Consider the following 26,204-nt stretch of genomic DNA (forward strand, 5'->3'; position numbering starts at 1 on the left):
TCCTTAGGGAGACTTGGGGTGCTGGTTTGCATCTGGTGCCCAGTGAGAGGGAACTTGCAGAAGAGGAGTGAGTGGAAGGTTCTTCGTCCCTTTAAGAGAAGGAAACAGGAAGAGAATGCTCCAGAAGTGGTGGGTCCTTAATCCCCTCACACTTAGGGGGGCTCTGGCTCTCACTCACATGGGGAAGACGGAAGGTCCCTTCCTGCTCACGGGGCTGGAACCCTGCAGACCCCTCTTTCTTCCTCCCCATCTTGTTGGCTGCACTGGGAAGGCCAAGTTAAAACCACTCATTCTGCAACACCCACCTGGTTACTCCCAAAAGAGTTGCCACAACTGTATTAACAACCAGAGCAGGGAAGGGAAGGGAGTCCTCCCGTGTGGTTCTGTTAAAACTCACAGATGCTCAGAGACTTCATTTTATAAACAGGAAAACCAAGTGGCCCTGCCCAAGTGCACAGAGCCATTGGTGCCCTCGGGGCAGGCCTCCTCCTCTGGTTTCTGATTCCTGGGTGGCTCCCTAGGTGTTCAGGAAAGGTTGGCCGAATTAAGCTTGACCTGAGTGGCAATTCCCAGCCAGGTTTTCAACCACTTTTTTGTTTAAACCACTTGTTCTCAAACTTGACTGTATCAGAGAGTTACCCAAAACTGTGGGTGCCGGGTCCCACCTCCAGCAATTCTGATGCTGCCCCAGCACGGAGATTTTTTTTTTTTTTTTAAAGCTCTAGAAGATTCCTGTGTGCACTCAGGGCACACTGTTCTGAACCACACCGCTTCCCCAGGGCAGAGAATTGTTGGTCCCTCAGGGCCATTTTTCCCTCCCCTCCAGGATATTGGCATAAGGGTTTGGGTCAGCAGGAAAATGGAGAAGGACCTTCGGTTCACCCTTGGAAATAAGCTGTCCACTCCCCACCTTTAAAAGACACAGAAAAGGACAAGGTTTGGAGATCAAGTTAAATGTCCAATTTATTTTTATAACTTGAAACCAGAACAAACTTGGTTTTGAACAAGCGTACAAATGAAATGGCAGACACATGCTGAACTCAACATTGTGACATTAAGGGAAAAAGAGGCCCAAAATCTTGTACAGAGAATAAAAGGAACAATAAATATTTTACTAAGCCATATTGAAATGACCTCCTGTCATCTCAACATTTTATCCATAATTAAAAAAAAAAAAAGAGTGCCCGTTTTTTAAACAGAGCACAAATACCAAGCAATAATAAATAGTTCCAAACTTGTAGTAAAAGACAAAACCTCCAAGTAAACACAAAAGCTCATACAATAAGTAATAGAAAAGGTAATAAAAATATTTCGCCTTGCCGGTACAAATGCAAACGACTGAAATCAATGTAACTTTGCTTTGCAGGGCTGAGGTACAAAGAGCACCAAAATCACGGATTTGCCTGTGTTCAACAAAACCTTCAGCTGACGGACCGGGATGAAGGGCTGATGTCCTTGCTTTTCACATTTTGCTTAGAGTAATTCAGTCTCCTCTCCCCATGAAAGACCCTCCAATGGCAAGTGGCAGGTTCCGATTGGGGGCAACTTTGGGCAAAGTTGTGGCAGTGTGGAACCCGGCCTGAGGTCGGCTGGGTCACCCAGGCTGGAGGCCTCTCACTGGGTCACCTGCTTAACCATCAAAGAGAAGCAAAGCTCTCTTATCTCTGCAGTCGGCAGAGACACAACCCTTGTGCTTTAGGATGGCTTAGTCCTGGCATTCTGGTGACTTGGTTGAGCTGGTGAGCGCTGGCTAGCTTTGAGAGCCACAGGAGAACCACGGTGGAGCTCCCCGGCAGCTAGGAGGGCGGTGGGAGGGAAGGGCAGCTCTGGGTTTTGGCTCAAGCAGGTAGGAAACTGAAATCTCAGCTTTATGGCCCTCTCCCTCCCCCTCTTTTAACCTTGCAAAGGTAAATGGCAGGGGGGTTGGGTGGGGGGGACAGCGCAAACAGAAAGCTCCCAGAAGAAAGATTTCTGCATTTGGTAAAGATTTGCCCAGAAGGATGCTTGGTTATCATTTTATAACCTGCAATAATGGTTTCTTACATTTCCTGAAATAAAAAATGGCTTCCTGATATAGGTATTTGTTAAAAATGTTTTATTCCCTCATCCAAAAAACCACCATTTTATTATTATCTTAAAGCTACTTGGCTTTACAAAAAAAAAAAAAGAGAGAGAGAGAGAGAGAGAGAGGAAGAAGAAGAAGAAAAGAAAGAAAGAAGAAAAAGAGGAGTGGAAGGGACAGAGAGGGAGAAAGAAAAGAAATTCCATCAACAGGAAATGAACAGGTACTAACAGAGGCTGGAGGGTGGGGAAACGCAGAGGGAGAGATACGAAAGGCACCGAATTCATTCATCCCAGGCCCTCGGCATCCGGAAACGGACAGATGTAGGTCGGAGACAGAAGCAGCGAAGCAGGGGAGAAAAACTGGCCACCACTCGGTGGAACGGAAGGTCCTGGTGCGAGGGTCCCCTTCCTCAGTCCCACCTGCGGGGCCCCTCCAGCGGGACCCCACGGACACAGCTCCTGCTGCTACGCGTCCTGTCTGCCTCCTGTTTTCTCAAGGACTAAAGCAGCTCGGTCTGCGATTCTCTCTGCGGGCCAGGTGGTGGGGAGCGCCATGCAGCGACAGCAGAGAAGGAAGGCCACCCTGCTGGCTCCCCCCTGCAGCTGCCACCTTGCAAAATGGCCTCCTGGAGACGGGAGGACTGGGTGGAACGTCACCCACATCTTGACAAAACTGATTTTTCCACTCAACACAAATAAAGCATTTCCCATCCGGCCTGCCGCGGCCACACCAAGGCGCCTTGATGTCAGGGCAGGCTTCCATGGAAGCCCGAAGCCAACAGTTCTCTGTGCAGGCCAGTTCTGACAAAAATATATACAACTAAAATGATCTGTGACCCAAAGCATTTAACTACTTCCTTTTGATTCTTTTTCTCAAAGGTTGTCAAACAACCCTTCTTCTCCTGTACAATAGGACTTAACATACAAATTTTTTTTTTGCAATATTTTATCCTGCCAAATTAAAAAAATATATTATGGCAGCCTGTTTGTTTTTGTTTTTTTTTTCTTTTTATTTCCAAATTCACTAACAAAAAGGTACATTAAATCCCTTTAAAAGGACAAGCTTACAGTTAAAAAATTACAAGCTCCAGTAAAAATACAGCAAGTGCCTACATCATATGAACCAACCAATATATCCATTCCAGAGGGAGGTGGGGAGAGAAAAATAAGTACAGGTCAGAAATGTGATTTTTTTTTCTGCAAAGCAATGACAATATTAAGCACTTTTTTTTTCTACATACTTTTTCTACATGGTGTAGCAATCCCCTTTTAATCCCCAAATACAAGTTTCTATACATTTTTTTTTGAAATAAAAATTCAACACCCAAGGCAGAAAAAAATTTACTAAAACTCCGACTTTACAGTTACTGTGACAAGAACAAATTTATAGACCCACCATTTAAATTTTACTGCAACATTTTCAAGGAAAAGAAAAAAGTTTTTTTTTTCTTGTTTTGTAAAATGCCCAGGCATTCTCGATTATTACAAATACTGGTCCACTTTTACAGTAATCAAGAAATTTTAATATATATAATATATACTAAAACCCCGTCACCAAAAGAAAACAATATACACGTAGCCATTGTGGCATTTTTGTATAGCCTATTAAGCAAACTCTGAAAAAAAATGATCGCTCCAACACACATACACACATTTTTTTTTTTTACCCTTGTATGTATCCAATACTGTAAACGTATTTTTAAGACAGAGTGCACTAAATTTAACTTTAGAAAAAAATTAGCCATTGTTCCTGAATTGTTTTGTCGTTTTTTTCATTCAACGATATCAACTTGTGTCACTTGAGTTTTAATTCAGCAGTAAGTCACCTCTACTCCACATCTAAGCAGCGTTGTCCCAAAAACAAAAGGGGCTGAGGATAACCGAGCTAATGGATGGCCAAGGTTGTGCTGGGGTTTTTTTCTCACTTCATTGGGTCTTATGGCATTTTCATGTCCTGAATCTTCAACCAGGATTTTATTTTTAATTTAAAGTAAATGTGGCTTTGTTTCTAAAGAATGTACTTTTCTTGTTTTACTTTTTTAAAAAGTCTTTTCATTTTAAAAAAAAAAAGAAAGTTTTGCATTTGTCTCAAGAGACTCAAATAGGAAGATCAGTTTTCAAGGCACTCACATCAAATTGAATGGCAGTAGAAAAACTGTCCAATAAATTATTATTTTATTTTGTTCTTTATAGTGCCAGTATTGTGAATGCCACGCTTAGCAACACCGACACTCAATCTCAGCTGTCCCTTACAGTTTAACCCACCTCTGGGCCAAAGAAAATATGCTGCAATTTCTTGTTTAGAAGCCATTTAATTTTAAATGCAAACAAAAGCTTTAAAGTGCGGGTCAACAGAATTCAAATGTCTAATATCAACAGTCCAATGTTAGTACCTTCCAACCTAATCCGAGAAAAAAACAACTGGGAAGTAGCGCTGGGCACCTTCGCCGGATGGAGCTCTTCCTCTGCTTCTCCAGGGAGAGGGAACAGAAATCTGTAAGATGTTCCCCTGTCCCTACAACGTCATCAGAGTGCACTGAATAAGAGGGCACTAACTTCCTCAATTCACCATCAAGGCGTCTGTCTGCTTGAGAAATGATCAGTCATCACGGGTAGCAACATGCGCTTGGGATTTATAGAATGGGGGTGAGAAAAAGAGAAGTCGTCAAGTCAGAAGAAGCCTGAAAGAACTCTGCTGGTTCCTTCCTTTCTGTGTCACTGTAGACCACCACCGTCTACCCCACAAAAAATAGCCTCAGCCCACTTTTTCCAGCCAAAACTACAGCAGAGGGCAGAGATGGCATCCCAGGGCACCCCCACATTCCAAGAAAAGGGTGCTGTCTGCTGGTAATGCACCACCTCAGAATGCTCGGGGCCTCTTCCCAGGGTAGCCCTCGAAATCGGTTTTTCTAGTGGTACTTTGTGGGTGTCTCCCCCACCACCCCACTAAAAGTCTTCCCGATACCAGGTGAAAATTGACATCAACACAGAAAAGGCCTCTGGGACTCAGGACATCATCAGTGCTCCATCTCCATTCCAATTCTGAAACAAAGTGCTACAATTTTAAAGATTGTTATCCGCTGTACATCCCTCCCTCCCCCGAAAAATAAAATAAAATAAAATAAAAAAGCCTAAAAATGCATGCCACTTTTTATCTCAGGACCAAAAAAAAAAAAAGAGGGGGGGGATAAAAAAGTAAACAACTTTAAAAGTCATTTAAGTGTTGGCTTCTTCACAAGAAATTACACATGCTTAGCTTAAATTTCAAAAAAGCAGCGCCCCCCCCAAATTATAATTTAAAAGATATGCTTCCCCTCTACATTGCTGACGAGTCATTGCTCAGACCACTATAGGGTTAAAAAAATGAAGAAGGGATGAATACCCAACAAAATCTTTTAAAGGAATTTAAACAGAAGGAATAATAATAAAAAGTACCTGCACATGCCAAAAAAATTACAAAACCCAATAAATACAGAAATTATTGCACAGTTAAAAGGCTCCACAATTTTTTTACTTCCTTAATCAACCCTCGGGTTTCCATAGGACTTCGCAGACACAGGTTAGGTTGGGGTGCCGCCTCCCCGGGGACACACGGGGCGCTAAGTGGCGGTGACGCGGAGGCAAGTCAGGTCGGCATTCTCGCGGTTGGCAAGGGTCCACTGTACAGGTGAGGGGCGCCCGGCCCGAGCGCTTAGCTCCTCTCGGCCTGCTCGATTTTGACGTCGTTAGTCAGCAAGTGCTCGCCGTGCCACTTTTTCATGTGTTTCTCCAGGGTGCTGTAGACGCTGAAGGGCATCTGGCAGATGTCGCAGCGGTACACCTCCTTGCCGATCTGCCCGTGCGTCTTCATGTGGCGCGTGAGCTTGCTGCTCTGCGCGCACGCGTAGTTGCACAGCTCGCACTTGTAAGGCCGCTCGCCGGTGTGGCTCCGCCGGTGCACCGTCAGGTTGCTGCAGTTCTTGAACACCTTGCCGCAGTACTCGCACGTGTCGCTGCGGCGGCCCTCCTTGGAGCTGGGCCGCCCAGGGCCCGGGCCGCCCAGATGAGGCGTGCTGCCCCCGCTGGCGGTGCCACTGCGGCCCGACAGGCCGCCGTCCAGCAGGTCCCCGGGGGGCGTGGAGAAGCGCAGGCTGCCGTTCTCAGACGAGTGCTCAGAGGACGTGGCGAAGGGCGACTGGCGCGCGTCCGTGAAGCCCAGGAATGGGTCCTTCATGAAGTGCCGCGACGCCGCATAGCCCACGAGCCACTGCGAGTACACGTTCTCCGACGGGATGAGCGCGGCGGGGGGCAGCTCCAGGTCCTTCTCCACCTTGATGCGCTTGGCCGCGCTGTTGAGCCCGGGGCTGGGCAGCGGTGCCGGCTTGCGGGGAAAGAGGCCGGGGAAAGGCTCAGCGCCGGGCGCGAAGCCACCGCCCCGCCCGTTCACCGCGCCGCCCGCACCCGCATCACCGCAGCCTCCCGCGTCGTCTTCGTCGCCCGTGTCACCAGCAGCCGTACGCTTCAGGAAGGCGCCACGCTTCTGCTTGTCGGCCAGCAGCTCGCTGTACTGGGGCAGCGCGCCCAGGCCCACGTTCTCCATGACCTTGCCCAGCACCAGCGCCTTCTCGTCGGCCAGAGCCTTGGCCGTGCCGCCCACGCCGCCCCCCGCGCCCGGCACCCCGGCCACACCGCCACCGTTCTCGCGGTTGCGGCTCAGCTCCGAGTCCATGCTGAAGCTCGACTCTGGTCGGCTCTCGTTCTCCAGCAGCAGCTCCTCCTCTTCCTCCTCCTCTTCCTCGTCCTCCTCCTCGGGCTCGTGGCCCAGTGACGGGTCGCTCTCGTGGTGGCGGAAGTCGCCGTCGGACGCCTTGAGGCCCTCGCCGGCCAGCTCGCTGGTGCCAGGCTCCGGGGAGCTGGCGGCCGAGAGTCCATCGTCGGAGCGACCAGCCAGGGAGCCGGCCTTGTGCATGTGCGTCTTCATGTGGCGCTTGAGCTTGCTCGCCTGCGAGCACGCGTGGTCGCACAGCTGACACTTGTAGGGCTTCTCGCCCGTGTGGCTGCGCCGGTGCACGATGAGATTGCTCTGGAACTTGAAGGTCTTGCCGCAGAATTCGCACGACTTGCTCTTGGCCGGGGGCTGTGGCGGAGGGGTGCTGCCAGGGGGCATGGCGGGCAGCGGCGGCGTGCTCAGGAAAGGGGACTTGGGGCTGGGCTGGAAAGGGTTCAGGAGCCGGTGCATAGGGTTGCCGCGGCCTGGCGACACGGGTGGCGGCGTGGAACTGTTGCCTGCCAGCTCGCGAAGCCGCCGCGAGAAGTCCATGGCAGGTGAGTCGATGGCCATGGGGTTCAGGCGCATGACTCGGTCAAAGGCACTGGGGTGCTGGGCGACGAGCCCCATCTCCTCGGCACTGAGGCGGTGCGGGTCCAGGTGGTGGCGTGGCGGCGGGCTGAAGAGGGGCGGCGTACCTGGCAGGCGGCCCTCACCAAAGCCCGGGTGGTCCCGCAGGATGGGGCCCGTCATGCGCAGCAGGTTGAAGGGGCTGCTGTCGCCCAGGAAATTCATGAGTGGGGACTGTGCCACAGCCTCGGGCCCCAGCGGCGGCGGGATGGTGAGCCGGGGCGTGAGCGAGCTGCTGGCCGGCCCTGGCTCCAGGTAGATCCGGAAGCCATGCGTGTTCTGCGCATGCTGCAGCAGGAACCACGCGCTGTTGAAGGGCTGCTTGCATGTTGTGCAAATGTAGCTGGAAGGTTCATCTTTACCTGGGGAGACACACGGACAGAAAGGCAGAGAGAGCATGAGAAGTGGCAGGGGGCATGGGCACCAAGGGGCCACTAACCTGGAGGCACTCAGCAGACCAAGAGCCCTGTGCTCCCACCGGAGGCTACAGGTCCACTTCTGGGCAGGCCTGGCTTTACTCTTCCCACCTGGCGGGGCACTGAAGAAGTCAGATCTGTGCACAGGGCGCCCTGGTAACTGGATCTCAACAAGTTCCTTCCACTGTAGGCCTGGCTTTTGCCTGTCCTCAAGGTGCTTTTCTCCTTATCGCAGAGACCAGATGAGAGTGTGCCCAGAAGAAAGCCTTATTTTAATGGAATCAGCAAAGAGTGGACTGGGAAAAACAGCCAGGCCAAAGCTCAACCATATAAGGCAATCTAGACTGGGGTTTCTTAACCCAAACCCTATTGACATTAGACCCCAGTGATTCTTTGTTGGGGTGGGAGCAGGGCAGTCTTGGTATTGTGGGGTCTCTACCTACTAGATGTCAGGAGCACCCCTCCTTCTGAGTGAAGACCAAAAGTATCTCCAGACACACCGTTTGTCCCCTGCAGAGCAAAATCACCTCTCCACCTCGCCATGGGAAACACTGATTCAGACAATATTTGATTCAAGGTAATTCTACAGAAACAAACTATTGTCTTGCAAAGAAATTTTTTTTTCTTGAGGAGAGATGGTTGTGATACCTTTTGCAACGTTTGCCATTTAGCCATAGGAAATCCCTGTGTTTCCCACACCAGTGTCCCTGCAGAAAGCACTGTGCCGTTGAAACAGCCTATATAAACTGCTGCAGAGATCCAACAGCTGTCCCTGCCTAGTGTCCTCACGCACAGGCCAGGCCCCAGATGTGGGGTGGAATTCAGCTTCCATGGGCCCTTCAGGACACTGACCTCGAGGAGTACCAGAATACTAAGAAATGAAAGGCCACGCCATGCCCGACAGGCCATCAGGATGAACCGCAGTAAAGGTTGATTTGTCAGAACTGGCTCCAGTGATATGGGTAGCAAACTCTAAGTGGACTCTGGTGGCACTGAGCCAAAATGTCACCGTCTTTGCCCATCATTGAGGCAGTCACAAAATGGAGGCTGAACCTTTCATCTGGAACCTTCTCACAGCCAGCCTCCTCGACCTCTGCTGAATCTGGCGGCTCTGCTGACCGGAGCCCCTGTTAACGCTTTACACAAGTGAGACAGGCGCGGACAGGCCGTCTTCCATCATCAGATGCATCAGCCGGGAAGGAAAAAAGAACAGGAATCCCATCCCAGACCAGGTACAAGACATCGCCACTGCAGTCTTGAAAAGCTCCTTTTGTTTTATTCAAACTTTCCTGAACCTGGAAAATCTAACGCAGATTTTAAAGTCAGGCACGCTGGTGAGGCCAAACATGCTCCTTGTCATCGCGCCCACATCAGGAAGGCCACACGGGGGGAGCAGACAAAGCCATCCCCATCTTGGCTGCTCCACCCCTCGACTTAAGGACTCTGAAATCCCGCGCAGAGCGTGTTTTTGTTTTACACCCACTAATTATGTTCCTGGAGGGAGCAGCCTTAGCAGAGCTTGTAGCTGCCTTAACTATCCTTCAGAAACCATCTTTAAAAGGCACAAGGCACGTGGCCCTGAATTCCACCAGAGGGATTCGGTCTTGAGTGTGCCTCTCTCACAAATTAGCCTTGCCAGCATCCAAGGGTCGAGGACCTCCCGACACACCCCACATGGGCAGTGTTGCAGAAGCTGCCCAACGGGCTGGGCACAGACTCCCCAGACTGCAGAACCAACCCGATGGGACACCTGGCACTGGAAATCGGGACGTGCTTTTACGTGCCTGATGTACTCGGGGATTATGCCACAGTGCACTCTCACTTTGTGTCTGTCTGGTGGAGAGAAGACCAGAGGCAGGGAGGGGCAGGACAGAATTCTGAGGCTCAGCCTCGCCTCGCCTTTAAAATAGCTCAGGGAGAACTTCCAAGGCTATTCTTCCCCAGGGTGTTGGGGCCTTTTCCCCCTCCCAGAGTGTCTGAGTGACTGTCCCTATCACACCCCCTAAGGGAATGTCCCCCACCTAGAAGAGGGCAGAGAGGCCCGAATGGCCATGATGCTCATTGTTGGGCCCCAGACACCCCCACCCTTTCTGCAGGCCACTAGCAGAGGGGGCACCGGCTTCTCTGGGGCACGTCTCCTGTCCTCAATTTCTTGGGAAGGGGAAACCATACCTCAGACAGCTCATGAGACAGACAGCCAGAAACCATGACTTAGGGGACTCTTCTAAGTAAGCAATAAATGAGAAGATAAATGAAAGTCCTTTTCAGACCCAGGAGCTAATAACACAAATGAAGTGCCACGTCCACCGAGGTCACAGATCTTCAAATTAAAAGGCGAGTCAGAATCCTTCCCCAGCTTCGTCCAATCTAACTCAAGGGTTGATGGCCCCACAGCCACTGTGGTTCTGCCTGGTTTTCCTCTGGACCTCCCTCCCCACATCTCTTCTCCATCATCTCCGCTTCCTTAGGTAGCTCCAAAGCACTTCCTGTTTCTTGATCTGGTGGCTACGCATTTCCTAGAAAGTTCTGTGGCTAGTGGGGAATTTCAGAGGAAAATGCAGAGGTCCTAGGCAGGGCGATGAAGACTGCCTGCAGGCCGAAATGGCCGATTACATATTTTTCAAACTCAAAATGGCAACTGCTGAGAAACATGTAGCTGCATGTTCTAAAAAGCTCAGATGTTTCCACTTCTTGTTTAAAAAAAAAAAAAAAAATGGACACTTCTAAAACTCCAGCTTCAGGAGGAATTTACCTGTCCATAATTCACCGTGAGGTAGCCAAGAGCTCTGTTTACAAGTGGGATCTTGGGCCATCTGTCATGCCAGGGTAAGTGCTATCTTACCAGAGCCCCCTGACCCATGCTGGTTGGAAGACCCCCTGTGTGAACAGCAAGGCTGACCACAGGCAGTGGCCTCCCTGGGATCTGACAGCACCTGACCGTCTGAGGCTCTCCCAGCCCTTGAGGCCCTCCCTAGACAACTCCTTTGACACCCTCATTCTTTTTTTGTAATAAAATGACTTCCTGGTTATCTCCATCTCTCAGACCTTTCTACTGCCCTCTGGCAGAAGCCCACCCTGGATCTTCTTGGTTCTACTGACTCGAAAGTGATCCCCTTGGCATCTCTCTCAAATGCAGTACCCTCCCCGTGACCTCTTGGTTACCAGAGCCCTGGACAGCAGCGTTTGCTTAATACCTCTGCCCTCTTCCCAGACAGGTGCTGCCAAGCAAGTCACCTAACCCCTCTGAGCCTTGATTTCCTCATCAGCAGAACACAAATCCCACACCTGCCTTGCTAGAGGGCTGGGGCATGAATGAGATGCTGTCCCTGTAAATCACGCGTCACCACACAGCGGGTGCGGGGAGGGGTTCACTTGTTGGGGTTTTGTTTTCCATCCTGTGCCTGGTGGCGCGTGGTTCAGGGATGGCTTTCAGTGCGGTTCTGGCAGTAATAAAACCCTGGAGGAATTTTAATGCAGCCTGTCTCATGTAGTAGAGGTTCCCGGGAAGTAGAAACTTGCAAACGCTGAGGAAACGTGATTTTTTATGGTGACGTTGGGAACCAACAGGCAACTGGACTCCTGCATTGGAATGCTGCTCTCCCTGGGCTCCCAGGCTCTGTTTTATGTGCATTGAAATAATGGTTCCTCCTCATGATGCCAGCTACTCTAGTAAGACCAATAAAGTTATCACGGTTTTCCATAAAAAGCCTACCTTTAATTGAATTATTATTCGATGAATAGGCCATAATTGAGGGCGCTGGCCCTCAAGGTCAACTGATACCACATGGAAGGGCATTTGCCCTGCAAGAGATTCAGTGGCCCAGGCTGCTGGAGAGGATCGGTTCTGGGCCTGGTGGCCCCTCTACAGGTTACAGAGCCTTCTGCACCTGATGGGGCCTTTCCACCGCATTAGCTCATCACTGCTCACCACCATCTCAGAGGGAGGCCAGGCAAGGACCTGGCCCTGCTGGCACGAGGACACGGAGGCTGGCAAAGCAAGTTCATGCAGCCAGAATGCAGCCAGGCTATGGTCCCCTTCAGAGGCACCCAGCAGGACCCCCTTGCCTCCAGCACACAGGACCTGCCACGGGAAGGATTCCCTGTCCTCTATCACAGTAGAGGTCAGGACAAGGGTCCACCACTGTACTATGTGAAGGGCACTGATTACCCTTGGATGGACCCCAGTCAAGTCCACCACAGGCCTTGACCCCAGAGAGAAGAAGTGGAGTCACTTCTCAGAGCCAGAAAGCCCACTGGGTGCCGCATGCCACTTGGGGGACAGACAGGGGAGAGGGTCATAAGATACTGAGGTGGCTGAGTCTAGGGCCAAGAAGCCAGGCCCCAGAAGGCCCAGAGGCAGCTCCCTTCCCCCTCTGGGCTTCAGGATGACCAGGATACAGGACCAAAGACAAGGCTGGTTTTGCAAGCTGAGTGCTTAATCGTCCTCTAGAATCTACGGCTGCTCATGAAAGGTGTGGCTCAGTGGGAGAGCACAGGCCGATGCAGGAGGCCCAGAGTTCAATCCCTAACTCCGCAAAAAAAAAACAAACAAAAAATGAAAACCATCTCTCATTTCATGATATCAGAAAGAAAACATCGACTGAGCGCCTTGGAGTCTAGGAAGCTTCACGTTTGCACTATTCCTGGGCCTTGTCATCCATAGAATCGACAGTCACCGCTGCTCACCCCGAATGCGTCCCGTCCAACCTCAGCCCTCCTCACAGAAGGTGGAGCTGCAGTGATGAGTACAATAAACCCACTCCCGAGCTGTCCCTGAGCTGTCCCCGAGCTGAGCACACAGAGGACCTCACCCCCGTGGCCTCTGAAGCTGGGGGCTGGAAGAGATGAGGGTCCAACCAAGGCCGCACTCCTGGCCAGAGGAGCTCCTGCCGTTACACTGCTGAGATAAAAGGTGGGTCCAGAGTTCTCTCTGTGCAGACTCGGAGCCCCCGGAGCCGAGGGATCGGGGCAAGGGACTGTATGCCTTGGTGTTTTACCTCTCATTCCAGCTCAGGTGCAACCAAAGTGTCAAGACGTGCTGTCTGGGAGTAAGAACTACAATAACTTATGAAATCATGCTGACTGACTCATGGGAAAGTAAAAAAATCTTTCACAAGTGGTCCCAAGAGGGTGCTGGTGCTGGGGTGGCAGTGACTGTGGGACCAGGACTGAGGATACCTGCTCCTGGATGAGAGAACAGACCCACTCCCCAAAGCCAGTGCCTGTGGCAGACATCACCAATCCATCCCCGCACTCTCCCTCCAGGCCTCGAATCCTCTGGATCCCCACGCTCCAGGCAGCCATCACCAAATCAAGTGCGCCTGAGCCCCTCTACTGTTGGTGGACACCAGCACACCTAAGTCCATTGATCACACAGACAAGGCCAGTACACTCAGTAGTGTCCTGCTGAGTCAGTGACTACACCTGCCTGTCATTCTCTCATGAGACAAGCGGGAGCCGAGTCTGCTGGGTGTGTGAGGTGCCTGGCTGGGGATGCACCTTGTAGTTCAGGGCAGACAGGGAGCACCTAATAACTAGCTCAGTCATTTAATGGACATTTGGGGTGGTACTAGGGGAAGCTCAGTGTGCAGAGAGGAGAGATTCAAGGGCTCGGCTGGATTGGGGGCTTGGAGCCTATACTACGCTAGACTTCTGACTACACACACTGTCGCCATTTCTACACAAGAAACAAAGGATACTCAAGAAGACATTATTGGCCTTGGATTATTCATCTAGAATTCATCTTCTGGCTGGATTCCAAGCTCCTTGAGGACAGGACTGAGCTGGTTTTATCGACGGCTAGGACCCTCCCCAGTGTGGTGGGTGACTGAGGCCCAAGTGCTTCATAACTGGCCTATGGTAATGAGAGTCCTGCAGCTTGGTGTGCTCCTCGGATTTGCCTGCGGGACCCCACGTTCCCTCCAGATTCACTTTGAAGCCAGGACACTTTGGCCACATGGCTGGACTGAAGGAGCTCCAGGGTCCCCGTCTGTATGGTGAAGGCAACACCGGGGCTTATTTGTTGTGGGATGCAGAATCGTCCTGGTGAAGACCTTGAAATGGGGTCCCCAGGCAGTGGACCCTGGGTGCGCAGGAGGCCACACAGGGAGATGCAGGAAACACCTGCACTTTGTGTTCCGTGTGTTTTCCGTGGTCAGTGTCATTGAAGGCATCACCACCAGGACAAGGGCACCCGCCCAGGCACAGTGAACCCCGAGTCCACAGTCAGCCCTGCCCTCCACACCAGGCCAGCCCCAGGCACAGCTCAGTTCAGCCCTCTCAGCAAACGGCCCCTCTTCCTGGGCACCAAGGCACAGGACCTGCCTAGCACCACGCAGCCTCTGGGCAGCTGCATTCCAACCAAGGAGCACACCAGGATCCCAAGGGACACTGACCAGAACAAGAAAAAATGCCCCCACCTCTGCCACTACCCCTGCAGAGGAGCCAGCTAGCTCCCCGAGCCCCAGAGCTGACGCAGCCCCGCTGCCCAGATGCCATCCTGTGGGCCTCCACCCACCACACCCTGGCCACGCCCTCTCCAAGGCCCCTCTCTTTGGGCTGTCCATTTTCATCCCTCCAAGCCCTTGCCAGTTCCTGCTGCCTGAAATACCTGTCTTCTATTCTCTACCTGCAAAACCTCCTTCCAGATCCAGCTCAAGCACACAGCCCTGTCTATTCCCAGAGCGCTGTGTCCAGACCCCCTTCATGCGGATCACAAGGCAGCACTGGGCTTTTGAAATGGCCTGAGTGTCGGGTGGCACTCCAGGGAGTGGGAATCCACACTTTCCAAGAAAAGGAAATGAAGTCTCATCAGAGACAAGGCGAGGGGCACAGGGTGTCATGGCTTAAGTGGCAGAACAGCACTCATACCCAGCCAGACGGACCTGGGGCCAGTACTGCATCTGGACACACAGCTGGCTGCCCCCTCGCACAGGGACTGACAACTCTGCTGTCACTGGCCTTGAGAGGAGCCCAGCTCAGCCATGCCCAATCATTCCACCTGCACCCATGGACACCAGAGAGAGCAGGACAGGGAGGCCCAGCCACAGGACCAAGACAGTGGGATAGGGGCCCAGCTAAGGATCTGGAGAACAGGACAGGGAGGCCCAGCCCCAGGGACAGGACAGCAGGACAGGGAGCCCAGCCACAGGATCAAGGGCCGAGAAGGAAGAGGTCTTATGCACGAGGAACAGCGATCAGCCCCACAGTGCTTTGCGATGCCCATTTGCCTGGACAGGACCTGCTTGACAGGGCTGACCTGCGTGGCTTCACCTGCCTGGAGTTAACGCTGGAAGAAAAGCCCTCAACTAACAGCCTCCACAGCCTCCAACCAAGAGCCTGGCATCGTCAGGTATGCCCAGGTGTGCCTGAAGCAAGTCCTTCTCGCCTCCCCTCCAGGAGGCCACAGGTGGGGGTCAGGCTAAGCAGTGGATGGGACACAGAACCCCAAGATAGAACCAGAGCTGCAGCAGGACTTCAGGGCACCCAGGGAGGAGGCAGCAGGCAACGGCACAGAGTTGATGTCCAAGCTGTGCACACCGAAGAGGAAGGAGAGGCCCCAAGGTGGAGGCTGCCTGAGCCCACAACTGCAGGACACCCTGCTGCACAAAGGATGAGACAAAGACGGGGGACACAGCAGCTGCTCCATGCAGTTCTGAAGGGCTTCCCTCCGGTGCTGGCCAGGCCACCACAGGGCCTCAGTGCAGGGCTGTCCTCGACCCCCAAGCTCACGGTCCTAATGTAGGCTACATGTGCAGGTGCATCCTGCCCCGGCGTTCTTCCTTGGGGAGGAGTAGGAGGACAGCTCAAGGCCACACTTCCTCTTGCGATCGAGGTACCACTATGGAAATAAATGGTGACAGCTAATTCTCAGCATCTTTTACTCACGTGCAGCTCTTTCCCTCCCTCCCCTGCAGATGCTGGCACCCTCTGTGCAGCGGGCCCCAGAAACTCAGGGCTGCCCTCATGCAGCCCAAAGCCTAGTACAGAAGCTCAGGATTTGGGGCACATGTATCTAGGAAGGGTTGAAGCCACTTGGTCACAAACCAGGGGTGCAATATGCAGTGTACCCAGGAGGGAGAGACCAACATCCTGGAGGACCAGATGCCCCAAGGGAGGGACTCTGAGCCCAGCTCAGCAGGAACGAGTCCATCGTGCAGGGAAGGAAGGGAAAGGGCATACGGGGCAGAGAAAAACACCGCACAGAGGCCTGGAGGGAGGAGCCTCGATTCAACGGGAGGCCCTGGAATCAGTCTGAGGGTCTGGAGACGGGTTAAGAAACTTAGCTGGATACGGGGGAAAAAAAAAATTCCAATAGCTGTAAATTCCATCCCAGTGAAAACTTCCACATTAAAAATGAAATAAATAAATAAATAAAGATGTTCAAGCCCACCTTCAAGACCTCCCTGAGTCTCACAAAATCTCAGCACGACAGAAGAATGCTGGTGAACCCTTCAGAACTCTGCTTCCAACCAGACCCACTCTGCGCAAACAGTGAAGCCAAGCGACATAAACCAGTGAAACTCAGAACACAGTCTGTGAAGACCACGATCCTCGGCAGTGGCTTTTCTATCGTCCTCTCAAGCAGGAGTTCAACAATTCCAGCCAGCCTCTCATCTGAATACCAGAGGACCATGAATCCACCTTCAGGAACAGTGCGGTCCAGGCTCTTCGTGGAACACAGAAGTATTCAAACTGAACCACAGCTGCAGTCCCCGTGCACCCCAGGTTTCCCAAAACAGTCTGTATTTCAACCGCTCAATTCTGTGGTCAGACCAGGTGTGCAGTTTCAGGCTCAGGAAATAGACACCCAACCCCAAAACAAAGCGAAATTGCTGACCGTGGGGCATCTCAGCCTAGGGAGAAAAACGGCAGTGTTTGTCAGTGAGATGGAAGAGCAGTGGGCAGGTCCGGGTGCCCAGGGCGGCCTCACATGTGGTTACTCAACTGAAGCACTCAGAGAGAGCTCCAGCCCATCTCTCAAGTCTTCAGAGCCCCTCCTCCCCCTGCACAAGGGGCTCAGATTCACCGGAAGAAGTATCCGAAAGGGATGGGATTCCCCTGAAATCTGCTTCCCTGCAAGGGCCCACACTCTCCCAGGGGCTTGGGGGATCGGCAGAGGAACTCACTGGGTGGTTTGGCTCCCCCACCCCACCCCGCCCCACAGGGAATGTTCAGAGATGTTTCTAGAACTCTGGGGACAGGAATGGCCCCCAAATGTGACCGAGAAGCATGCATCAAACCACCCTTATCACTGAATGGACCAAAAGGGGAGAATTAGGAGATGATGAGCAGAGGAGGGGGAGCAGACACCTCGAACGCGCGCACGCACACACGTGTGTCTTGGCCTCACGTGGGAGCTCAGCCTCCTCCCCGGCCACACAGGAAGCCCCCCTTCTCCTTAATCTGCCACTTCCTTCACAGGCCGGCCTGCAGGCCTCCTTTCCTTAAATCCACAAAAATCTCCACTCTCCACCCCAAGAAGTACGGCCAGGGCGGTAAATCTCGTTTTAATGGAGTGTACGTTTAGCTGTGAGGAGATAATTGACGTTATGGAGAGCCTCGACGCCGAGTTATATAGGTTAGCGAATGCAGAGGGGACTCATTACCGACTCACTACAAACAAGTAGTAATATATGTATATTGTTCGGAGTGGTGTTATAGCAAAAGTGTTCCGGTCCGCAGGGATTGATAAAGCACAAGAAAACAGCAGATATGCACTTGTAAATTTGTCTCATTTGTCTCTGAAGTTAAAGGTTATTCCCTTGTTCTGAATTTGTAATAAAAACACGCTAGCCCAGGGTTTGTGCAGGATGTTTGAATATTTAAATTGTGTATAATGATAGGCAATTATAGGGTAAAAACTGGACCTCGCGGATGCGGGGGGCGCTGTTTGCTCCACCAGGTGTTTACGCCGGACGGCTCGCATCTCTAAAGCATCCTGCAAGCACCTTCCCCCAGAAGGCTTCAGGGAGCATCACCAGGTCCACGGCCACCCTGCAGTGACCAGTCAAGCTTGGCTTTGCCTACCTACCCCTCCCTCCCTCCCTCCCTCCCTCTCTCTCTCTCTCTCTCTCTCTCTCTCTCCCCCTCCGTCTCTCTCTCCCTCCCTCTCCCACGCCTCTTTTTGTTTCCTTGAGCATGCACAGTGCATCTGTCCAGCCAGAGGCTGGGGGAACAGCCCTCTTTCCACAGCTGGCCCATGCTCCTGCCTTGCTGGGGAGATGACGAAGCCGGACACACAGGGAGGCGCCTGCAGGGTACAGCATGAATTTCCTTGCCCCCAAAGGGGCGCCCGCCCTCCACCCTCAAGTCCCTCCAGGAGAGCAGGGGGCTGGCAGGGAGCCCCAGCTGTGCCTGCGCCGGCTCTGGGCAGGGGCAGGGGGTGGCGCTGCAGCTTCAGCCTGGAGCCCAGGTGCCTGCCCGGCCTCGGCGGCCCGTCTGCCCAGGTTAACCAACCGCAGTGTTAGAGTGACTCCGGCCAGCTTGTCACCAAGCACAAAAGTCATCAGCCAGTGAATGTTCTTTTCTGCACCACAATTAAGACGAATCAATACGACGTGCCACAAATGGTATTTTACTCTCAATAAGAACTCGAGCTGAGTTTATTCAGAATATTTTAGCGCTTCCCCGGGGGATTTGGGGCCGACGCAGATGGCAAATAAAGTACTCAGCCTAAGGCTACAGCACATTATGGTAATTCTAATGTCAGATGTACTTTAATATACAGCTCTATTTAATCACCCCATTATTTCACATTTCCATATGAAAAACCTGCGGCACTTCTGCGGCACTTTGCCTCTGCCACGGTGCCAAGCTTCCTCCAGCCCGCTGCCGGCAGCCGGGCCGTGGTCATCCTCGCCAGGCACAGCCTGCTGCTGTGCAAGTTTCCGGGTGCCCGGATGCACGGTTCCAGAATCAGGACTCGGAGGTGTGCCAACAGCACCACGGAGGGTGCGGAGGAGGCTGAACACAGGTCCATGCAAAAATGCAGCGTGTGTGTGTGGCACCTCATGGTGGGGGGGTGACACGGGGCAGCCGGTGATGGCAGCCAGGCCCGCTCACAGCGCCCCTGCAAGCACCACCAGCCGGCTCTGCGGCTGGGCAGTCCAGTGGTTAGACCCCATCATGGCCCCAGCTCTGGCTTGGGACCCACAGCAGCTGAGACAGCGGGTCCTCCCGGCACTGACCACCACCCCACAGGGCCTCACGGGTGGCACTGGAGGGCAGGAGGGAATGAGCATGGGTGCCCAGCTGCTGACAAAGGAGGCGTGGCACAGGGTGGGGATGCAGCCAGGAGGCTCCAGGCGGGCGCTGTCCGGGCTGTCGAATTCCAAATGTCTGCAGTGCCTGGAGCCTGGCGTGGCTGGCCAGCTGGCGGAGCACGGCCAGCAGAGGCCTGGGTTTGGGCTGAGCCCGGGAATCACTCACATTCAGTCACGTGGTGTTCCAAGGAAGCAGGACACAACCTGCTGACCACCAGGGGGGTGCAGTGACCTCTGGCACCCGCCCTTCCTAGGTGCCCCCAGAATGCGTCGACATCGAAACCACACAACTCGATGCCTGTAAATGGTCCCAGCACGTGTCACTGAAGAGGCGCTTGCCGGGGGGGGGGGGGGACGACAGGCTGGGTCCAACGCCCGACACTGAGCAATCAATCAATCAATCAGTCAATCAATCGGTCAGTCAGTCTCCAAGAAAGGAAGGAAGCAGAGGGAAGGAAGGAAAGAGGGGAGGGTGGCCATGACCCAGACAGTCTCCTGGCCAACTCCTCAGAAGTGTCCATCACCATAACCTGCCAAAACCAGTCCGGCAGAGCTGCCCCCGGAGCCCAGCATGGGGGGCGTGTTAGAGGAAAAGTACTGGAGTATCTGAAGGTACAGTCACCCGCCCCCCAGGGACAGCATGTCACACAGGTCACATGGAGGCCACCCTCCCAACAGGGACATCCTGTAATGTCCTCTTAAAACATGCTTTGGAGGTAAAGTCTGAGGGTGGACTTCATTCTCCAATCCCAGGTCTTGCTGTCATTGCTGTCTCCTACACAGAACCATGGAACACCCCAGACCACGGGGTCTCGGTGGAACCCTCTGAGGGACTCTGATTGATGTCTGGAGACATTTTCGATTGTCACAAGTGGGGGGCTCCTAGCATGGACTGGGTAGAGGCCAGAGAGCTGCTTTACATGGCCCAATGAGCAGGACACCCCCCACAGCCCCAAGTGTCCCCAGCCCAGGGGGTGAGCTGCCCTGGGCCAGGAGTTCCCCTTCAATCCTGGTCTCCTCGTGGACACTGCCCTTGAGCCCAGCAAAAGAGACCGAAAGAGAAAGCAAGACTGGGGAGTGAGGGGAGTGGGGGGAGAGAGGAGGAGGAGGAGAGGGGAGCGGGAGGCGAGCACTGAGGGGGCCAGCTGGGCCCACACCTCCACCTTGGCCAATGGAGGCACTGTGGCACCTGGGCACTCGGGGCAGAGGTTCTCTGCATTCCAGAGTGGCCCAGGACTCTGGGCTCTGGGGCTCCCAGGGAGGGAGTGTTGCAAAGAAGGGGAGCCCCACAGGCGAAGGGAGCAGACCAGTCCATCGGTGGGCACCCCTGCCCCGGCCCACCGCCACCCAGGTCCAGAGACGTCAGGGCTGCCCTAGATTCAGCTCGCAACGTGGCTGCAGGACACCAAACCCAAACACACTTCCTGAAGTCAAAGAGATAAACACCCCATTTCTGCTGCGTGCGCCACTCTCAGAGGCCACAGCCACACTGTGAGTGGGGCGGGGTGGGGCGCGGCGGGGATGACCATGCAGACTTAAGCGACTGGAAAAAACACAAAGCACACACCATCCAGGGAGATTACATAAAAAGCACAATTAAGGGTTGCCGAGCGTCCCGGGGCCTCGGAGAACGTGCTGCCTCTGGAATATTTTTAGAACAATCGCTGGAGTGAGTCTTCCTAGTTGTAGAAACACTCCAAATCAGAAAGTCAATTTTTCCCCTATTTGCAGAAGGGAGCCGGCTGCTCTGGACGGAGCGCGTGTTTTGCTTGGCGGCTGCTCATGATACCGTCTTGGCAGCGTCTCCTTGGAGTGCGCGCGGTGAACCTGGCTCTCCACACAGTAGCACTTTCATTTTAAGCGCCCCAGCCACGCTTCCCTAATAACAGCCTGGGAACTGCAAAACCCCTGTAAGCCCAGCCCTTTAAATGGGGAACAGAGCAGGGCCCTGGGGCCGCTCACCACAATAGGGCCTGGAAACTGGGGCTGGGGCTCTAAGACAGAAACGTGGCTCTCGTTAAGAGCAGAAAATGAAACAAAGCCGGTATGTTCTGGGGACAGCAGCATGCCACCTTTCGCCCACTCTGCTACACACACAGGCCCAGCCCAGCCGGCTCCTTCCCCGCTCTTGTGGGCCTGACTGGTTCCAGGTGTCTGGGATCCCTGTGAAATTGAGACGGGAAGGGACACAGTGGCCTCAGAACCCCACTGGGCTGGGACTGGGGCTGGGGTAGATCCATTCAGCTCCCCAAACTTGGCTGAACTTGAATGCGTGAGTTCCACTCTGACCTCCAGTGTCTTTATCCACAAATGGGATAATACCTGTCTTGAGCATGGAGGGAAGACTCCAGACCAGGCATGGAGAGACTGGTCAGTGCTCGATAGAGGAAGTTATTTAACTGTCCAAGGACATGAGTGAGTGGGTGAGCAAATGAGTGGGTGGGACTGCAAGGGTGCCGTCTCAGGACCACTGGTGAGCAAACCCAGCTTCATTGCTGATCAGCAGGGCCGCTCGGCCCTGCCCCGGGGAGTCGTTATTCACCCAGGGGACTTCCAGGTACAGTTTCTGCCCCTCCCTGGCACGGAGCAATGTAGTTATTTCGGCCTCTGAGAACTGGCTCCTCACCACTGTCTCTGTTTCACACATTCGCCTTTCTTTCCTCTCTCTGTGTTGTTTACAAAGGTTTCATTATGTTTTCAACTAATCAGAAAGGCCCCGCTAATACACAATTAACATGTGATTATAAAAAAAAAAAAATTAAAATAGCTTCCAGAAGAAGGAAATGTAATTAAGTAGAGAATGCTTTTCAATAAGTGCTTGCTTTAACCCATTGTCAGGACGCAGACTCGCTCGTCCACAATGCCTGGAGCAGATGCCAAGGGCAGAATGTTAAAAGCGAGGAAGAAAAGGGACGAGCTTTTCTGGGGAACAATAACCATCGCAGGCGCAACGTGCTGGAGAACTCAGATTCCGGCTGCACAGCTCTGACCTCCCCACGCTCACCCCACCCTTTCCTAGAAAAATGTCTCCCTTCTAAAAGCCTAAAATAAACCACCCTAGCCAAGCTAAGATGAAACGTGGGGGGAGGCACAGCGGTCAGGGGCGAGTCCAGGCCACGAGGGGCATTCGACAGCACCACTGCTTCCTGGATGGTCATCATCGTCTTGTTTTAATCCATTTGGGGCCAAACTTCAGAAGAGATCTGCCTCTCCAACCTCCCGGGTCGAAACGGGTGTTTAATCTCCTGCCCAAAAGCCAGCTGACACCTGGAGATGGTGTCCACCACTACTGCCTGAGTCGTCCCAAACCCTCCTTCCAGCCCATGAGACCCAGCTGTTTCCTCGGCCTCGATGCTGGTCAACTGGAATTCAGGCGCTGGGGTTTGGACGGTTCCTGCCATTCAACACCCCCCACCTCCACCCACTCCACCCCCCCACACACACACCCCCGCAGCAACCTGAAGAGCAGCCACTTCCCAGGGTGCACGTGCCACCAGGGAAGGGCGGACCCCCGCCATGGTTCTCCCCGCAACAGGAGGGAGAAGTGGAATCCAAAAGCCCAGGGGGTGGCAGGGCACTGTCCGGGACCATCTGCCCTCTGCAGGGCTGAGCAGCACAGCAATCCTGACCCCAGACAGACCTGTTAGGACAGTCGGCCAAAGAACCGGGCTCCCAGACAAACATCCACAGGGTTGGCAGTGCCAGAAGGCCTGGTGGGCACGGCAAGCACCCTGCCCCTTCCCACCTTCTGCCCCCTGGGTCATTCAGAGCCCTGTCCAGTGTGGCCCCATGTGCCCCAAAGGGTGTCTGCAGTTATTAGCTGGGTGACCCCAGGCAAGGTGCTCAGTGTCTCTGAACCCATCCCTCCGTGTGAAATTCCTGTCATGCTGGGGAGGAAAGAGACTCCAAGGGTGCAGGTGGCTGGTCCTACAGACAGGGAGGAGCTAGGCCTGGGGCCTGGAGACAGGCTCAAGAGCCACCTTCCTCACCAGGGCACAGACTGCCCGCCACAATGACAACCCCACCAGAGCTGGCCGTCCTGCAGACGGGCACCTGTCACATCCCCACAGCAAGTCCATCGACTGCCAGGGCCCAGGAGCGTCATTGCCTGAAGTCACCCAAATCATGAAAAAAAAGGCCACCAGTAAAGTCAGGCCCAGCAGGCCCAGGCTCTCCACCAGGGAGCCCTCGTGATCCAGAGCCCTCTCCCAAGAGTGTACGAAGGGGAAACAGAGGCCCCCAATGCAAGAAAGGTCACACAGGTCAAGGACTCGGGTCTTCAGACTCCAGCTGCACTCAGGTGACAGGAGGATGAAAAATCCCCTGAAGCAAAACCAAGCTGTGCTCCAGGAAAACCAGCTGAGCACCACTGTGGGCCACTCTGACCCCGGGATCCTCTAGAGGAAAGGAAGGACACCAGTGGCACCCCACTACTCCCCAGGCCTCCTCTCTGGAGCTCCCCAGGACTCCTGCCTCACAGAGACTAGACCTCAAGCCAAATGGCACTGCAGTGTCCTGCCCTTACCCTACTCCAACCCACACCCACAACCAGGACCCTTTGTGCGTGTCACCCACAAAACAACAGCCCACCCTCAGTGCACACCTGCCAAGTGTCTCAGTGTATCCCGTAACCCCTAAAAGCTTGTCCACCCTGGATCCAAGATACAGGGTCCAAGACTCAGAGAGGTAGAGCCATCTGCCTGAGGCCACAGAGCTCCCATGCAGCCCAAGGCCTGTAGTACAGTAGCCCTCAAATTCACGGTTCATCCCTGCCTGCCATCACCTCAAACCACCGTCTGACACTTAGTAGGTGCTCAACCAACGCCTGCCGGAGTCTCCTGAGACAGCCCTCCTGCCTGCTGCCCAGAAGAGCCGTTAAAATTCTGCACTCGGTGCCTGCCCCGCGCGTCTGTGGGCGCAGCAAGAACTGACAATTCTTCCTAGATAAATATCTGGAAAGAAGTCGCGAAACAATTAAAACTAGAAGCTAATAAATGATGAAGAAGCCCAGGAGCCAAGTCCTGGCCCACTTCCCAGTCTTCATTCATGCATCAAAAAAGCCCCAGCGGTCCGAGGCTTCGAGGGCAGCTGGGCAGTGAGGCTGTCCGGTGCAATATAAATGGGGATTTGATAGGATCGAATGTACTCGCTGCTTCCCCCACAGCAGACACTATCTCCCGGCGCCCCCACCCGCGACTGCATCGCCCCGGCCAGACCCCCTTCTCGGGGAACACGTGACGGATCATCTTGTAACCAGGCAACCGGGGAGGAAAGGCTCCAGAGTTCCTCTGCAGGAGCCGGCGAGATCCGTGGCATCCTGCGCCTGGGGGTCGCCGGCGCCATACCCTCCTCTGCACCCTAAGAACTGGGGGGAGGGGAGGTGGCCTGATCCCCAGCACCGAGGCCTCGATGTCCTGCCTTCTCCCTCCCCACTGCACCAAGCGGGCCAGCCATTCTGCAGGGAGACCACTCCCACCCCTCAACAACCACCATGGCCAAGCGTGGCCCCCAACGAGCTTCCAAGGAAGCAGAGGTCCAGGCCCTGGCCTTCCCACAGTTCAGCTTCCCTGATGGTGCCCTGTCTGCCCTGTCCCCAGCTGGAAGGACAAGTGCTCTCAAGCCCCAGGGAGGTCAGCTGCGCTCCAGGAGACGTGGGCCTGGTCAGAGGGCCTGCCTGCCATCCAGGACAGGGAAATGAACAGGGGTCTCGCGTTGCCTGCCAATAAACAGGAGCCCCGTGGGGGGTGATGCTCTCTAAGGCCACGGGAGATGCCTCAAGAGCCGGACTTTCACTTGGTCATCTCCCAGCTGTCTCCCCATCCAAGGTTGCTTAGCTCCTCCCTAATGGGGAGGGTCTTACGGCCACCGAGAGAACCTTAGCAGAACCCAGGCCGGCTGGGACAGGGGAGTGGGAGGACTTGTCCTGGGAAGCTGGCCTGAGGGTCCAGGGCTTTGCCTGCAGAAGCTCAGGAGTTTACAGGTGAATGAACCAAGACCTAAAACCAGAACCAGAAGCCAAAGGCCGGTCCTTCCTGCGCCCTAGCCCGTGCCCGTCTCAGGAGTTTTTGCTGATAAGCACCTGGTTTTAGGGCACAGTCATGGGATACAGCAGGTGGTGGCAGGTCGGAAGCAAGGACGTGGTCAGATGAGAGGTCCCTGGGGCAGAAGGACACCCGGACAGGGGCCCAGCTGCGCCAGGAACCACCCTGGAGCCCAAAGACTCCTGGTCGCCCCTCTCTTGCTCATCCGCTGAACTCACTGTGCAAAGCAGGGTCCCACGCTCTGAATTCAGGGCGCAACTGTCGTTTTCTTTCTTCCTCTCCAATATCCACAGTGCACTTCATAAAGAAAGGAGCGAAGTGGGAAAATTGAAAATTGGAAAGAGCAATTTTTTTTTTTCCAGCCCGTCTGGGTGTCAGAGGGTGGCGAGGGCCTCTCCAGGGAGGAAATGAAGACCTTGCTGGGGGGCAGGGGGGAGAATTATCTGCGTATCTAATGAGGTCCTTCTGACAACACCAAGATCCACGCCCCACTCCCGCTCTCCCTAGCTGCATGAATAGAATATGATTATTCCTAACGTCTCTATCTGAATGGAAATGACCAGAAGCAGAGACGGGCGACAGCCAGAGTGGAGGAGGCTCAGAGACCAGGGCCGTCGGTTCAACAGTGGGCGTGGGGGGCCCATCCTCAGCAAGTGTCCCCACTCCTGGCCATGCACCCCGGGCCCAGGAGAGGAGGCAGACTCCCCATTTGGAGCTCCCAGCAGGGTATGGAAATAATACCAATAAGCAGAAGATACCTCCCAATGCACAGAGGTGCTTAGCAGCGCTGAGAAGCCATCCATCACAGCCCGCTGACACGGGTGTCTTTAGAGCATATCCCCCTGTTACCTCTAAGGCTGAAGGGTTTTCTGGGAAGAGGAAGAAGGAGCTGATGAAATGCAGGCTTGGCAGAGGCTGCCGGTGCAGTGCAGCATGCCCCCATGGAAACCGCTCTCCCATTGGCAAAAGTCACCTCCAAAGGTCAATGTCACTGCACTTTCTGATTTTCAAGGATCACTTCCTTCTTGCAGAAACAGATACA

At 53.9% G+C, this 26,204-nt stretch overlaps 1 protein-coding gene across 4 annotated transcripts in view; it reads right to left on the minus strand.

Annotated features, from left to right (window-relative positions):
* Positions 1-945: 945 nt before the first annotated feature.
* The window catches only part of Bcl11b (BCL11 transcription factor B), a 91,500-nt gene continuing 66,241 nt past the window's right edge, over positions 946-26,204 (minus strand). For all 4 annotated transcript variants that reach the window (XM_013362230.4, XM_005333900.5, XM_013362231.4 and 1 more), the window contains one exon: positions 946-7,803. In XM_013362230.4, the coding sequence (XP_013217684.2) occupies positions 5,756-7,803 (2,048 nt within the window). In that variant the 3' untranslated portion in view covers positions 946-5,755. The remainder of the gene's footprint in view (positions 7,804-26,204) is intronic.

The sequence above is a fragment of the Ictidomys tridecemlineatus genome, chromosome 5 (genome assembly GCF_052094955.1).
Source record: "Ictidomys tridecemlineatus isolate mIctTri1 chromosome 5, mIctTri1.hap1, whole genome shotgun sequence".
Taxonomy (NCBI): domain Eukaryota; kingdom Metazoa; phylum Chordata; class Mammalia; order Rodentia; family Sciuridae; genus Ictidomys; species Ictidomys tridecemlineatus.